This window comes from Mobula birostris, chromosome 15 (genome assembly GCF_030028105.1).
Source record: "Mobula birostris isolate sMobBir1 chromosome 15, sMobBir1.hap1, whole genome shotgun sequence".
NCBI lineage: Eukaryota > Metazoa > Chordata > Chondrichthyes > Myliobatiformes > Myliobatidae > Mobula > Mobula birostris.
The window spans coordinates 85,875,329-85,890,930 of record NC_092384.1 but is presented as its reverse complement, the minus strand read 5'-3'; the positions used below and the strand labels follow the sequence as shown (position 1 = coordinate 85,890,930).

The following is a 15,602-nucleotide window of genomic DNA, read 5'->3' as shown; positions in this document are numbered from 1 at the left end:
CACACATGAGGCTGCTTAACAAGATAAAAGCTCATGGTATTAGAGGTTAGGTGCTAATATGGATAGAAGACTGGCTGACTGACGAGTGGGAATAAAGGGGGCCTTTTCTGGTCGACTGTCAGTGACTAGTGGTGTGCCACAGGTTTCAGTTTTGGGACCGTTTCTTATCACATTATATGTCAATAATTTGGGTGATGGCTTTGTGGCCAAGCTTGCGGACAATATGACGATAGGTGGAGGGGCAGGTAGTGTTGAGGAGGAAGGGTATCTGCAGATGGGCTTAGTTGGATTGGGAGAATGGGCAAAGAAGTGGCAGATGGAATATGGTGCAGGGAAGTGCATGGCCATGCACTTTGGCAGAAGGAATAAAGGCATGGAATATTTTCTAAATGGGGAGAAAGTTCAAAAATCAGAGGTGAATAGGAACTTGGGAGTCCTCATGCATGATTCCCTGAAGGTTAGCTTGCAGGTTGAGTCAGTAGTAAGGAAGGCAAATGCAATGTTAGCATTCATTTCCAGAGGACTAGAATACAAAAACAAGGATGTAATGCTGAGGCTTTATATGGTATTAGTCAGACCACACTTGGAGTATTATGAGCAGTTTTGGGGTCTCTTATCTAAGAAAATATGTGCTGGCTTTGGAGAGGGTTCATAGGAGGTGCACGAGAATAATCCCAGGAATGAAAGGGTTAACATATGAGGAGCATTTGATGGCTCTGGGCCTGTACTCATTGGAGTTTAGAAGAAAGAGGAAGGATCTGTTTGAAACCTATTGAATGTTGAAAGCCCTAGATAGAGTGGATGTGGAGAGGATTCTTCCTATAGTGGGGGAGTCTAGGACCAGAGTGCACAGCCTCAGGACAGAGGGATGTCCCTTTAGAATGGAGATGAAGACGAATTTCTTTATCCAGAGGGTGGTGAATCTGTGGAATTCATTGACTTGGACAGCTGTGGAAGCCAAACCATTGGGTATATTTAAAGTGGAATTTAATAGGCTCATTATACTAAGGTTACAGGGAGAAAGCAGAAGAATGGGGTTAGTAGTAGGCAGCCATCAATCTAAGGGGATCATGGGTTTGTGCCTCTGGTGGACTGTGTCCTCTCCAGGGTGTAAGCCCAGGCGGGAAGATTTGAAGAACCAGCTGTTGCCCATGCAGCAGATTCCCCCTCTCCATGTCACTGATGTAGCCCACGGGAAGGACAATCACCGATACAGCTTGGCACCAGTGTCATCGCAGAGTTGCCAGAGTGAAGTTGTAAACAACATCAAACTGCCTTAGGGACCCCGGGTCCCGATTTTTTTTTCCTCGGGGTTTACTCCCGAGGCCTTTCCCATGGGTGGGTATAGTTCCAAGACAGCGGAGATTTAAAATCAGAGTTTTCCTTCTCCTGGGCGGGCTGCTGTCCAAGGCTGCCGAGCCCCACCTGCCCGAAGCAACTGGTTTTGAGGTGCCAGTAGTCCGCTTTTGCCCCTTTTCTTGTCAGTAAAGATAGTTCTGCCAGGCCCAGTAGCTAAGGCACACGTGAAAGCCGAGAGTTGGACTTGGTGGCTGTCAGAAGCTGTTAGAGACGCATGCTATTTGGAGTACTTTATAGATAGGTAGTGGAAGCTTATCCCCTCTACCAGCCCCGGCTATGACAACCGTAGGAACCAGAATGGGGTTAAGTGGGATGATAAGTCAGCCACAATGGAATGGTAGAGCAGACTCGATAGGCCAAATGGCCTAGTTCTGCTACTATGTCTTAAATACAAGCAGATAATTAATTGTTAAGCTGCAAAGAAAATGACAGTCAGATCCAACAATGACTGGAGTGAGGGTAAGGGCTGATCAGGGATATAAGAGGAAAACTGTGCCTAGACAGACAAGATAGGCAAGGTACTTAATGAACGCTTTATTTCAACAGTGAGAAGGATGTGACAAATGTCAGGACAGTATAGAACAGGCTAATATAGTGGAACATGCGACATTAAGAGGACTCAAAGTGAGTCTTACATCAGTAGTGGGCAAAGTATTGGAGAGGATTTTTTGAGGCAGAACTCTAACATTTGGAGATGATTAGTCTCAATAGGGATAGACAGCATGTCTTTGTGAGAGTAGGTCATGCCTCACAAACCTGACTGAATACTTTGAGGAGGTGCCAAAATAAATTGAGGAAAATAGAGCAGTGGATATGGTGTATATCTGACTGATATGGTCTTTTAGAAGACTCCTGGACAGGTACATGGAGCTTAGAAAAATAGAGGGCTGTGGGTAAAGCCTAGGTAGTTCTAAGGTAGGGACATGTTCGGCACAGCTTTAGAGGCCGAAGGGGCTGTATTGTGCTGTATGTTTTCTGTGTTTCTATATCGAGTTTAATGAGGCGCTAGACCAATTCCCCATGGTAGGTTCTTTCAGAAAGTCAGGGCACATGTGATGCAGAGAAATTTGGCTGCATGGATTCAGAATTGGCTTAGCCCACAGGAGGCAGAGGGTGGTAGTAGATAGAGTGTATTCTGCCTGGAGGTGGTGTCCAATGTTGTTCCACAGGGAAGTGTTTTAGGAACCTTGTTTTCTGAGATTTTTTTAAAAATGACTTGGGTGAGGAAGTGAAACATAGAATATACAACAGTACAGCACAGGAACAGGCCATTCGGCCCGCAATGTTGTGTTGAACCAATTAAATTAGTAATCAAATGGCCATCTAACTTCTGCCCACACAATGTCTATATCCTTCCATTTTTCTCACATTCATGTGCCTATCTAAATGTCCCCTAAAAGTCCTTAATATATCTGCACTACCACCACTTCAGACAGTGCATTCCAGGCACCCACCACTCAATGTATAAAAAAACTTGCCCCTCACATCAAATTTGAAACTACCACTTTAAATGCATGCCCTCATTTCAACCCTGGTGAAAAGATACTGTCTGTCTATTCTAAATATGCCTCATAATTTTATAAACCTCCATCAGATCTCTCCTCAGCTCACCTCTGCCATTCCAGAGAAAGCAAACCAAGTTTGTCCAACGTCATTGTAACACATGTCCTCTAATCCAGGCAAGATCATGGTAAGTGTCTTCTGCACCCTCTCCAGGGCCTCCACATTCTTCCTACAATGGGCAACCTCACCTGTATGCAATAATCTACATGCGGTCTAACTGGAGTTTTATAAAGATACCACATAATTTCCTGACTTTTGAATTCAATGCCTTGACCAAAAAAGGCAAGCATGCCACTGTACAGCCACTTTCAGGCAGCGTTGAACTTGGACCCAAAGATCCCTCTGCTCATCAACACTGTTCAGGGTCTTGAAAGGGTCAGTTAGTAAGTTTGCAGGTGACATGAATGTTGGTGCTAACATAGAAACATAGAAAACCTACAGCACAATACAGGCCTTTCGGCCCACAAAGCTGTGCCAAACATGTCCTTACCTTAGAAATTAGCTAGAGTTACCCATAGCCCTCTATTTTTCTAAGCTCCATGTACCTGTCCAGGAGTCTCTTAAAAGACCCCATTGTATCCGCCTCCACCACTGTCGCCGGCAGCCCATTCCACGCACTCACCACCCTGTGTTTTTTTTAAAAAAACTTATCCCTAACATCTTCTCTGTACCTACTTCCAAGCACCTTAAAACTGTGCCCTCTCATGTTAGCGATTTCAGCCCTGGGAAAGAGCCTCTGACCATCCACACGATCAATGCCTCTCATCATCTTATACAACTCTGTCAGGTCACCTCTCATCCTTCGTCGTCTAAGGAGAAAAGGCCAAGTTCACTCAACCTATTCTTGTAAGGCATGCTCTCTAATCCAGGCAACATCCTTGTAAATCTCCTCTGCACCCTTTCTATAGTTTCCACATCCTTTCTGTAGTGAGGTGGCCAGAACTGAGCACAGTACTCCAAGTGGGGTCTGACCAGGGTCCTATATAGCTGCAATATTACCTCTCGGCTCCTAAACTCAATCCCATGGGTGATGAAGGCCAATGCACTGTATGCCTTCTCAACCACACTATCAATCTGCGCAGAATCTTTGAGTGTCCTATGGGCTCAGGCCCCAAGATCCCTCTGATTCTCCACACTTCCAAGAGTCTTGCCATTAATGCTATATTCTGCCATCATATTTGACCTACCAAAATGAACCACCTCATACTTCTCTGGACTGAACTCCATCTGCAACTTCTCAGCCCAGTTTTGCATCCTATCGATATCCCGCTGTAACCTCTAACAGCCCTCCACACTACCCACAACACCTCCAACCTTTGTGTCATCAGCAAATTTACTAACCCATCCCTCCACATCCTCATCCAGGTCATTTATAAAATTCACGAAGAGAAGAGGTCCTAGAACAGTTCCCTGAGGCACACCACTGGTCACCAACCTCCATGCAGAATATGACCCGTTCACAAACACTCTTTGCCTTCTGTGGGCAAGCCAATTCTGGATCCACAAAGCAAGGTCCCCTTGGATCCCATGCCTCCTTACTTTCTCAATAAGCCTAGCATGGGGTACCTTATCAAATGCCTTGCTGAAATCCATATACACTACATCTACTGCTCTACCTTCATCAATGTGGTTAGTCAAATCCTCAAAAAGTTCAATCAAGCTAGTAAGGCATGACCTGCCTTGGACAAAGCCATGCTGACTATTCTTAATCATATTATACCTCTCCAAATGTTCATAAATACTGCCTCTCAGGATCTTCATCAACTTACCAACCACTGAAGTAAGACTCACAGGTGTATAATTTTCTGGGATATCTCTACTCCCTTTCTTGAATAAGGGAACAACATCTGTAACTCTCCAATCCTCTGGAACCTCTCCTGTCCTCATTGATGATGCAAAGATCATTTTCAGAGGCTCAGCAACCTCCTCCCTCACCTCCCACAGTAGACTGGGGTATATCTTGTCCAGTCCTGGTGACTTATCCAACGTGATGAGCTCCAGCACATCCTCTTTCTTAATGTCTACACACTCAAACATTTCAGTCCGCTGTAAGTTATCCCTACAATCACCAAGGTCCTTTTCCATAGTGAATACTGAAACAAAGTATTCATTAAGTATCTGTGCTTTCTCTTCAGGTTGCATATGCACTTTTCCACTGTCACACTTGATTGATCCTATTCCCTCACATCTTATCCTCTTGCTCTTCACATACTTGTAGAATGCCTTGGGGTTTTCTTTAATCCTGCTCGTCAAAGCCCCTTCTGGCTCTCCCAATTTCATTCTTAAGCTCTTTCCTGCTAGCCTTAAAATTTTCTAGATCTCTATCATTACCTAGTTTTTTGAACCTTTCGTAAGCTTTTCTTTTCTTCTTGACTAGATTTTCAATAGCCTTTGTACACTATGGTTCCTGTACCCTACCATCCTTTCTCTGTCTCATTGGAACGTACCTATGCAGAACACCACACAAATATCCCCTGAACATTTGCCACATTTCTTCTGTGCATTTCCCTGAGAACATCTGTTTTCAAGTTATACTTCCAAGTTCCTGCCTGATAGCTTTATAATTTCTCCTTACTCCAATTAAATGCTTTCTTAACATGTTTGTTCCTATCCCTCTCCAATGCTATGGTAAAGGAGATAGAATTGTGATCACTGTCTCCAAAATGCTCTCCCACTGAGAGACCTGACACCTGACCAGGTTCATTTCTCATTACCAGATCAAGTACAGCCTCTTCTCTTGTAGGCATATCTACATATTGTGTCAGGAAACCTTCCTGAACACACCTAACAAATTCCCACTCCATCTTAACCCCCTTGTTCGAGGGAGATGCCAATCAATATTGGGGAAATTAAAATCTCCACCATGACAACCCTATTATTATTGTATCTTTCCACAAGCTGTCTCCCTATCAGCTCCTTGATGTCCCTGTTACTATTGGGTGGTCTATAAAAAACACCCAGTATAGTTATTGAACCCTTCCTGTTCCTAACTTCCACTCACAGAGACTCAGTAGACAATGCTGTTGTGGATAGAGCAGAAGATTGTCATAGGGTACCAATGGACATTGATGGGATGCAGAGCTGGACTGCGAAGTGACAGATGGAGTTCAATCTGGAAAAGTATGAAGTGATTCACTTTGGAAGATCAAATTTGAAGGCAGAATACAGGGTTAATGCCAGGATTCTTAACAGAGTGGAGGAACAGAGGGATCTTGGGGTTCCTATCCATAGATCTCTCAAAGACTCTGCGCAAATTGATAGGCTTGTTAAGAAGGCATATAGTGTGTTGGCCTTCATTAATTGGGGGACTGAGTTCAGGGGCTGTGAGGTAATCTTGCAGCTCTATAAAGCTCTGGTTAGACCACGCTGGAGTATTATGTTCAGTTCTTTTTGCCTCATTATAGGAAGGATGTGGAAGCATTAGAGAGGGTGCAGAGGGATTTACCAGGATGATGCTTGGATTAGAGAACATGTCTTATGAGGATAGGTTGAACAAGCTCTTTGGAACAAAGGAGGAAGAGATGTGACTGACATAAATGTACAAGATGATAAGAGGCATATATAGAGCGGATGCCATAGACTTTTTCTCGGGGCAGAAATAGCTAATATGAGGGGGCATCACTTTCAGGTGTTTAAAGGTACGTATAGGAAGGATATCTGAGCTAGGTTTTTTACACAGAAAGTGGTAAATGTGCGGAATGCACTGACAGGTGGTGGTATAGTCAGATACATTCGGGACATTTAAAAGAGTGTTTTGAATTGCGCCCAGATGAAAGAAAATGGAGGCTATGAGGAGGGGAAGGTTTGATTGATTTTAGAATAGGTTAAAAGGTCTGCAGGACACTGTGGGCTGAAGGGCCTGTATTGTGCTGTACTATTCTGTGTTCTATAATATCGATATTGTGTAGGCAAGAGGGATTTGTTCAGCTGGGCATTTGATTACTACTTTAATTATTTCAACACAACATTGTCTACGTGTATTCTATGTTACAATATGCTGAGAAGGGAAGGATTTGGTCAATCTGCAAGGAAAAGAGGGATTAGATTAATTAGGAGTCATTGGGTTAATTAGTTCAGAATAACATTATGGTCTAAAGGGCCTGTTCTGTGATGTACTGTTCTATATTCTATGCAACTTTACAAAATGTTGATTAGGCTGTATTCAGTTTTGGTCTCACACTACAGGAATGATGTGATTGCCTTGAAAAATGTCAGAGGTGATTCACCAGGATGCAGTCGGGATTGGAGTGCTTTAGGTATGGGTAGAGATTGGATAGCTCTGTTTCTTTCCCTTTGAGTGAAGGGGGCTGTGAGAAATGTGTAAGTTCAGTCAAAGATTGAGTAGGTGAAGTTTCTTCTTCACTTGGTAGAGGTACGTATAAAACAGCACAGGGCAAAGTGTTAATGTGAGAAGAAGTTTTCAAGTCAGAAAGTAAGGATGATATCAGAGGTGCATCACCAAAGGAACTGGTGGAACCAGGGTTAGTTGCTATGTTTAGGAGTTATTGCAAATAGACTTTTAAAAAGTCATAGACGGATACAATCCTAATGCAGGCACATGGGAGTAGCATAGATAGAACAAAACAGAAAATGCTGAAAGAACTCAGTAGGCCAGGCAGCATCTATGGAGCTCCAGCATTTTGTGTGTGTTGTTTGGATTTTCAGCATCTGCACATTTTCTTTTGTTTGTAGATAGACCAAAACTTTGGCAGAGATGCAGTGGGATCAAGAGCCCATTTCTGTTCTGTACATTTATATCTTCAAAGGAAGATGATGTGGTTACTTGGCCTTCAGTTATCAGGGTATTGAATATTAAAGCGGAGAGATTTTGGTCCAACTTTTTAAAACATTGGTCAGAGCACAGCTGGAAAGCTGGTCAGCACACCATAGCAAGGATGTGATGTGATAGTGATGAAGAAGGTGCAGACAAGATTCACTAGGATTTTAGTTAAAAGGAGAGACTGGAGAAGCTAACCCTTTTTCCATAGAGTGAAGGAGGTTCATAGGGGACTGACTGAGGAAAATTGATAGAAGTAGAATACAGGAAACTATTCCCCACATCCCAGGTAGATAAAACTAGAAGATATAGATTCAGGATCCAGGAATCTGAGGGCGACCTTTCCCACCCTCAGAGTGGTGAGTATCTGGAGAATGCTGCTTGAGAGATCAGTGGAATGAGAGTTGCTAATGACATTTCAGAAGTGTCTATGCAAGCATTTGAATTGTCTAGGCATAGACGATTACAGTCCAATTGCTGGGATGAGTACAGATGTGTATCTACTGGGTGGTGTGGATGTGTGGATTATTCAATGCTGTATAATTTTATGAATCTATAAGATGATAGCTTCCAGCTATCGCTACACTTTCTCTTACCCAGAATTTCCTCTGCACTAGCCAGCCATAGAGTGGTACCGTACTGAACAGGACCTTCATCCCATCACTTCCATAGCAACCTCATGTACTTGTCTATACTAGTGCTGTTTTCCTGTATTTGCTTTGTAACCTTCTAATGCCATGACATTCAAGTGTTGAAATGTGTGTTAAATATATTTTATTGTGGACTAGGAACTAGAAAGGAGGCAAGGACATGAGACAATAAATTATCTCCATTGTGTTGTAAATTTCGATTATTCTTTTAAGAAAAGGAAATATCAGGGAAGTGAGGAAAAATGCTAGAGAAAGAGAAAACAAGATTCTGCAAAGAGTGAAATGGCGGAGATTGGAGTACCATAGAGGACATAGGACAAGGGTGTTTGATAGGATAGACAGTGGCAGGAAGGGGAAGTAGCTCACACTGAAGTAAATGTTTATGTGATTGAAATGGTCTATATATCTCCGACACCTACTCATAAGTAGTTAACATGCAGTAACTGAGCTTGACTGATATCATATTTTATTCTTTAGGATGTGATTTTGACCAGTGGTTGCAGCCAGGCCATTGAACTGGCCATCAGTGTGTTGGCAAACCCAGCACAGAACATTCTGATTCCCAGGCCTGGATTCTCTCTCTATAAAACACTCACTCTGTCTCTGGGCATTGAAGTTAAACTCTACAATTTACTGGTACGTAATATAGAACTGAACAAATTGTGAGTTATGGATCAGGTTGGTCAGGTTCTGCACACCAAAACCTGTTATGGCTCTCCAGCTTCCAGAATGGTACCAGAAAGTCGACTGTATAGCTCTATGGACTTTAAACTATTGAATAGAGAGATTATAGAGTCACATAACACAGAAATGGGCCTTTCACATCATATCATACATAAGGAACAGGACATTCAGCCCAACTTATTCACACTGATCAATTCCACATTAGTTCCATCTTCAGCATTTGACCTGTAGTTTTCATCGCCTTGGTAATTCAAATGTTCATCTAGACATCTTTTGCTACCATTCTCTGCAGCAGTGCATTCCAAGTACTCACCACTCTCTTGGTGGAAAAAGGTTCCCCTCAAATCCCCAGCAAACATCTTACCTATAACCCTAAATCTAGAAGGCAGCCAACCAGAAAAGGCCCCCTTTATTCCCACTTACTGCCTCCAGCCTGTCAACCATTCCTCTATCCATGCCAGTATCTTTCCTGTAACGCCATAGGATTTTATTTTGTTAAGCAGCCTCATGTGTGGTACCTTAACAAATGCCTTTTGAAAATCCAAGTAAATGATAATTACTTTCTGTCCTTTGTCCACCCTACTGGTTATTTCCTGAAAGTTCTAACAGATTTGTCAGGCAAGATTTCCCTTTACAGAAACGATCCTGAACTGATTATCGGCACCCAATTGCCCACTATTGTGAACATCTACCATAAACGCTGCCTGGGCAGGGCGAAAAGCGTTATCAAGGATGCATCTCACCCTAACCATGGACTTTTTACTCTCCTCCCATCCAGTAGGCGCTACAGGAGTCTCCACTCCCACACCAGCAGGCACAGGAAGAGCTTCTTCCCTGAGGCTGTGACCCTGCTGAACCTCATCACAGCGCTAAACAGTATTGCACCCATATTATAGACAATAGACAATAGGTGCAGAAGTAGACCATTCGGCCCTTCGAGCCTGCACCGCCAATCTGAGATCATGGCTGATCATCTACTATCAATACCCAGTTCCTGCCTTGTCCCATAACCCTTGGTTCCCCTATCCATAAGATACCTATCTAGCTCCTTCTTGAAAGCATCCAGAGAATTGGCCTCCACTGCCTTCTGAGGCAGCGTGTTCCACACCTCCACAACTCTCTGGGAGAAGAAGTTCCTCCTCAACTCTGTCCTAAATGACCTACCCCTTATTCTTAAACCACGCCCTCTGGTACTGGACTCTCCCAGCATCTGGAACATATTTCCTGCCTCTATCTTGTCTTATTAATCTTATATGTCTCAAACAGATCCCCCCTCAATCTCCTTAATTCCAGCGTGTACAAGCCCAGTCTCTCTAACCTGTCTGCGTAAGACAGTCCAGACATCCCAGGAATTAACCTAGTGAACCTACGCTGCACCTCCTCCACAGCCAAGATGCCCTTCCTTAACCCTGGAGACCAAAACTGCACACAATACTCCGGGTGTGGTCTCACCAGGGCCCTGTACAAATGCAAAAGGATTTCCTTGCTATTGTACTCAATTCCCTTTGTAATAAAGGCCAACATTCCATTAGCCTTCTTCACTGCCTGCTGCACTTGCTCATTCACCTTCAGAGACTGATGAACAAGTACTCCTAGATCTCTTTGTATTTCTCCCTTACCTAACTCCACACCGTTCAGATAATAATCTGCCTTCCTGTTCTTGCTCCCAAAGTGAATAACCTCACACTTATTCACATGGAACACCATCTGCCAAGTTTCTGCCCACTCACCCAGCCTATCCAAGTCACCTTGAATTCTCCTAACATCCTCATCACATGTCACACTGCCACCCAGCTTAGTATTGTAGCCCCCCGGCCACCCTCAGGTTCGCTTGGCTCGCTGTCGTCTAGGGAAACAGCCCTCGGCCCCGGCAAACTGGATAATTCGTTTGTGTGGATGCTGTGTGATGTACCCCACGCTGCCCAAATAACAGACAATACACCAGATGCAATTAAATGATATACAGTTTATAGATATTACTGGCATTATATAATTAAGAGAGAATAAAATATAAAAGGAAAATAAAAGGCGCCACACTTATCAAAGTTCAATCTCTTCGTGCACAAAACAGTTGGAGCTCAAGGACCTTCTTCTTCACCCTGTGACCCCCTCGGACCACCTCGACCGGCCGCCTGGGACCAACAACGGTGGTCGACCAGACACTCCACACGAGTCCGTCTCCATCTCCTCGCTGAACGCCCTCCTCGGGGTCCGACCCCGTTAGCGGACTCATAGCACCTCGTCCATCCTCTGTCTCGCTCTCCTGCCTTCTGCCCCCAAAACCCCCTCGCAAACAGTATCTTCAAATATACCAAAAACATAACAACTATCCCAATTGGTTAATAACATATTTCTTATCACACTCTAAACAAAAACAAGCTGCTAGCGCAAACTTTCTCAGCGTTTAACACAACAAAGCCGCATTCCCCAGATTAACATAACAAAGATGCCATTTTAATTAGCCACCGCAGTAACATAAAAGTCGAAACCCCCTTACACTATCATCAGCAAACTTGCTGATGTTATTCACAATGCCTTCCTCTAAATCATTGACGTATATCGTAAACAGCTGTGGTCCCAATACCGAGCCCTGTGGCACCCATTAGTCACCACCTGCCATTTCGAGAAACACCCATTCACTGCTACCCTTTGCTTTCTATCTGCCAACCAGTTTTCTGTCCATGTCAATATCCTCCCCCCAATGCCATGAGCTCTGATTTTACCCACCAATCTCCTATGTGGTACCTTGTCAAATGCCTTCTGAAAGTCAAGGTACACCACATCCACTGAATCTCCCGCATCTATCTTCCTGGTTACATAGAACCATAGAAACCATAGAAACTACAGCACAGAAACAGGCCTTTTGGCCCTTCTTGGCTGTGCTGAACCATTTTCTGCCTAGTCCCACTGACCTGCACATGAACCATATCCCTCCATACACCTCCCACCCATGTATCCGTCCAATTTATTCTTAAATGTTACAAAAAAAACCGCATTTACCACCTCGTCTGGCAGCTCATTCCATAATCCCACCACTCTCTGTGTGAAGAAGCCCCCGTTAATGTTCCCTTTAAACTTTCCCCCCCTCACTCTTAACCCATGTCCTCTGGTTTTTTTCTCCCCTCGCCTCAGTGGAAAAAGCCTGCTTGCATTCACTCTATCTATACCCATCATAATTTTATATACCTCTATTAAATCTCCCCTCATTCTTCTACGCTCCAGGGAATAAAGTCCTAACCTATTCAACCTTTCTCTGTAACTGAGTTTCTCAAGTCCCGGCAACATCCTTGTAAACCTTCTCTGCACTCTTTCAACCTTATTAATATCCTTCCTGTAATTTGGTGACCAAAACTGAACACAATACTCCAGATTCGGCCTCACCAATGCCTTATACAATCTCATCATAACATTCCAGCTTTTATACTCAATACTTTGATTTATAATGGCCAATGTACCAAAAGCTCTCTTTACGACCCTATCTACCTGTGATGCCACTTTTAGGGAATTTTGTATCTGTATTCCCAGATCCCTCTGTTCTACTGCACTTCTCAGTGCCTTACCATTAACCCTGTATGTTCTACCTTGGTTTGTCCTTCTAACGTGCAATACCTCACACTTGTCTGTATTAAACTCCATCTGCCATTTATCAGCCCATTTTTTCAGCTGGTCCAAGTCCCTCTGCAGGCTCTGAAAACCTTCCTCACTGTCTACTACACCTCCAATCTTTGTATCATCAGCAAATTTGCTGATCCAATTTACCACATTACCATGCATCCTTGAAAAACTCCAATAGATTAGTCAAGCATGATTTGCCCTTGGTAAATCCATGCTGGCTCAGCCCAATCCTATCACTGCTATCAAGATATGCCGCTATTTCATCTTTAATAATGGACTCTAGCATCTTCCCCACTACTGATGTTAGGGTAACAGGGCGATAGTTCTCTGTTTTCTCCCTTCCTCCTTTCTTAAAAAGTGGGATAACATTAGCCATTCGCCAATCCTCAGGAATTGATCCTGAATCTAAGGAACATTGGAAAATGATCACCAATGCATCTGCAATTTCCAGAGCCACCTCCTTTAGTACCCTAGGATGCAGACCATCTGGACCTGGGGATTTGTTAGCCTTCAGTCCCATCAGTCTACTCATCACCGTTTCCTTCCTAATGTCAATCTGTTTCAGTTCCTCTGTTACTCTATGTCCTTGGCCCATCCATACATCTGGGAGATTGCTTGTGTCTTCCCTAGTGAAGACAGATCCAAAGTACTTATTAAATTCGTCTGCCATTTCTCTGTTTCCCATAACAATTTCTCCCAATTCATTCTTCAAGGGCCCAACATTGTTCTTAACTATCTTCTTTCTCTTCACATACCTAAAAAAATTTTTGCTATCCCCCTTTATATTCCTAGCTAGCTTGCGTTCATACCTCATTTTTTCTCCCCGTATAGCCTTTTTAGTTAAGTTCTGTTGCTCCTTAAAAATTTTCCAATCATCCGTCTTCCCACTCACCTTAGCTCTGTTATATTTCTTCTTTTTTAATGCTATGCTATCTCTGACTTCCTTTGTCAACCACTGTGGCCACTTTCCCCCCTTCGAATCCTTCCTTCTCCGGGGGATGAACTGATTTTGCACCTTGTGCATTATTCCCAAGAATACCTGCTATTGCTGTTCCACTGTCTTTTCTGCTAGGATATCCGACCAGTCAACTTTGGCCAGCTCCTCCCTCATGGCTCCATAGTCTCCTTTGTTCAACTGCAGTACTGACACTTCTGATCTGCCCTTATCCCTCTCAACTTGCAGATAAAAACTTATCATGTTATGGTCACCACCTCCTAATGGCTCCTTTACTTCAAGATCACTTATCAAATACTGTTCATTGCACAACACTAAATCCAGAATAGCCTTATCCCTGGTCGACTCTTGTACAAGCTGCTCCAAAAATGCATCCTGTAGGCACTCTACAAACTCCCTAACCTGGGGTCCAATACCAACCTGATTTTCCCAGTTCACCTGCATGTTGAAATCCCCCATAACTACTGCGACATTTCCTTTGCCACATGCCATTGTTAAGTCCCTATTCAACTTGCACCCAATATCCATGCTACTGTTTGGGGGCCTGTAGATAACACCTATTAGGGTCTTTTTGCCCTTACTGTTCCTCAGTTCTATCCACACTGACTCTACTTCTCCTGATTCTATGTCCCCCCTTGCAACGGACTGAATCTCATTCCTCACCAACAGGGCCACCCTACCCCCTCTGCCCATCTTTCTGTCCCATCGATAGCACGTATACCCTTGTACGTTCAATTCCCAGGTCTGATCCCCCTGCAGCCATGTCTCCGTTATCCCAACAACATCATAGTTACCCATTCCCACCTGAGCTTCAAGCTCATCCGCCTTATTTCTGACACTTCGTGCATTCAGATATAGAATTTTTAACCCATTTCTCCTCCCTCTGTTTAAATCGCTACCTATTGTGCATAACCCAGCTCCCCGAACTCTCACTGGGCTATACGCCCCTTGAATTTTGTTGTCCTTCTTAAATTTACTTACTCTTTCTGCGTATTTAACTCCATGCTCCGTCAGACCATCCCTCTGCACATGTATCCTCCTTATCACTCGTTCCGCCTCACCTTTCTCTACTTCACACTTAATGTTCCGGAACTGTGTAGTCCCCACCTGTCCTTTCTACTTCATCTTGCTATCCTCTCTCACATTCTGGATCCCTGCCCCCTGCAAATTTAGTTTAAACCCCCCCAAGCAGCACTAGCAAACTTTCCTGCAAGAATGTTAGTACCCCTCCAGTTCAGGTGTAAACGGTCCCTTCGGAACAGATCCCACCTTCCCTGGAACAAAGCCCAATTATATTGTACTGTCTCAGTGCTTTTATATTTGTGTGCTGTAGCACTTACTTTTTATTCGCAATTATTTTGCAAATAACACTATTCTTTGCATTTCTGGTCAGATGCTAACTGCATTTCATTGGCTTTGTATCTGTACTTGGCACAATGACAATAAAGTTGAATCTAGTCTAATCTAATCTAATAATTAGCCTCCAAGTAGCCCGAATAATCCTTAATAATTCACTCCAACATTTTCCCAACCACTGAGGTTAGCTAACTAGGCTATAATTTCCTTTATTTTACCTTCCTCCCTTCTTCAAGAGCGGAGTGACATTTGCAATTTTCCAGTCCTCTGGGACCATGCCAGAATCAAGTGATTCTTGAACGATCATGACCAATGCATTTGTTATCTCTCCAGCAATCTCTCTTAGCACTCTGGGGTAAAGTCATCTGGTCCAGGTGATTTATCCACCCTAAGACTTTGAATTTGCCTAGCACTCTTTCCTTTGTAATACCAATGGCACTCCCTCCTACTAGCTGACACTCCTGGACCTCTGGCACACTACTGGTGTATTCCACAGTGAAGACTGATGCAAAGTACCCATTAAATTCATCTGCCATTTCTTTGTCCCCATTACCACTTCACCAGCATCATTTTCCAGTGGTCCAATATCAACTCTCACCTCCCTTGCAATAACTGAAAGAAACTTTTAGTATCCTGTTTTACA

At 43.6% G+C, this 15,602-nt stretch overlaps 1 protein-coding gene across 1 annotated transcript in view; it reads left to right on the top strand.

Moving 5' to 3' along the window:
• tat (tyrosine aminotransferase) overlaps positions 1-15,602 on the top strand; it is a 131,524-nt gene that overhangs the window by 30,711 nt on the left and 85,211 nt on the right. The window contains exon 4 of the mRNA XM_072279081.1: positions 8,827-8,985. Coding sequence (XP_072135182.1) covers positions 8,827-8,985 — 159 coding nt within the window. The remainder of the gene's footprint in view (positions 1-8,826; positions 8,986-15,602) is intronic.